Source organism: Elephantulus edwardii, unplaced genomic scaffold (genome assembly GCF_000299155.1).
Source record: "Elephantulus edwardii isolate Elephantulus edwardi_28Jun2011 unplaced genomic scaffold, EleEdw1.0 scaffold00217, whole genome shotgun sequence".
Classification (NCBI taxonomy): Eukaryota; Metazoa; Chordata; class Mammalia; order Macroscelidea; family Macroscelididae; genus Elephantulus; species Elephantulus edwardii.
The window spans coordinates 3,809,398-3,809,922 of record NW_006399967.1 but is presented as its reverse complement, the minus strand read 5'-3'; the positions used below and the strand labels follow the sequence as shown (position 1 = coordinate 3,809,922).

The following is a 525-nucleotide window of genomic DNA, read 5'->3' as shown; positions in this document are numbered from 1 at the left end:
CCACACCCACCAGCTGCCCCACATGCCTGCTGCCAGGCTGGAGGAAGGCAGGCAGCCTGAGAGCTGGCGGGTCTGCTATGGGCTGTAATGCAGCAGAACCCTAAACCAGCAGTAAGACTAATGCTGCTTTTTCGATCTGCTCACAAAGGAGGCTTTGTTTCTCCTCTGCGTGTCTTCCTCTTCGGTAAAAATAACCTGGTAATCACTCTGAACAAAACCATCCCGGCTCTGCCTCGCTCTGGACCCTGAAGAACTCTGCAGCACCGCGCTCCACAGGCATCTGTGCCTGGAAATTACTACCCTTGTCGTCAGAAAACAGGCTGCACCGCGCCTGGAATTCTCACCTCGGCTGGACATCCGGACAAGAGGAGACCCTGGAGGAAGTCTCACCCCCAATCTCTCACGCATGCTGTTCCCACTCCTAGCCAACTCCAGCTATCGCTGGTAGGAAAGACCCACTCTGTCCCCCCTCGCCCTGCAGTCCCCCCCTTACCCCGCGGTCCTCCCCTTGCCCCGCAGCCTCCT

At 58.1% G+C, this 525-nt stretch overlaps 1 protein-coding gene across 1 annotated transcript in view; it reads right to left on the bottom strand.

The window, feature by feature from the left end:
• SBNO2 (strawberry notch homolog 2 (Drosophila)) overlaps positions 1-525 on the bottom strand; it is a 23,316-nt gene that overhangs the window by 1,702 nt on the left and 21,089 nt on the right. Inside the window, exon 26 of the mRNA XM_006898008.1 lies at positions 345-349. Coding sequence (XP_006898070.1) covers positions 345-349 — 5 coding nt within the window. The remainder of the gene's footprint in view (positions 1-344; positions 350-525) is intronic.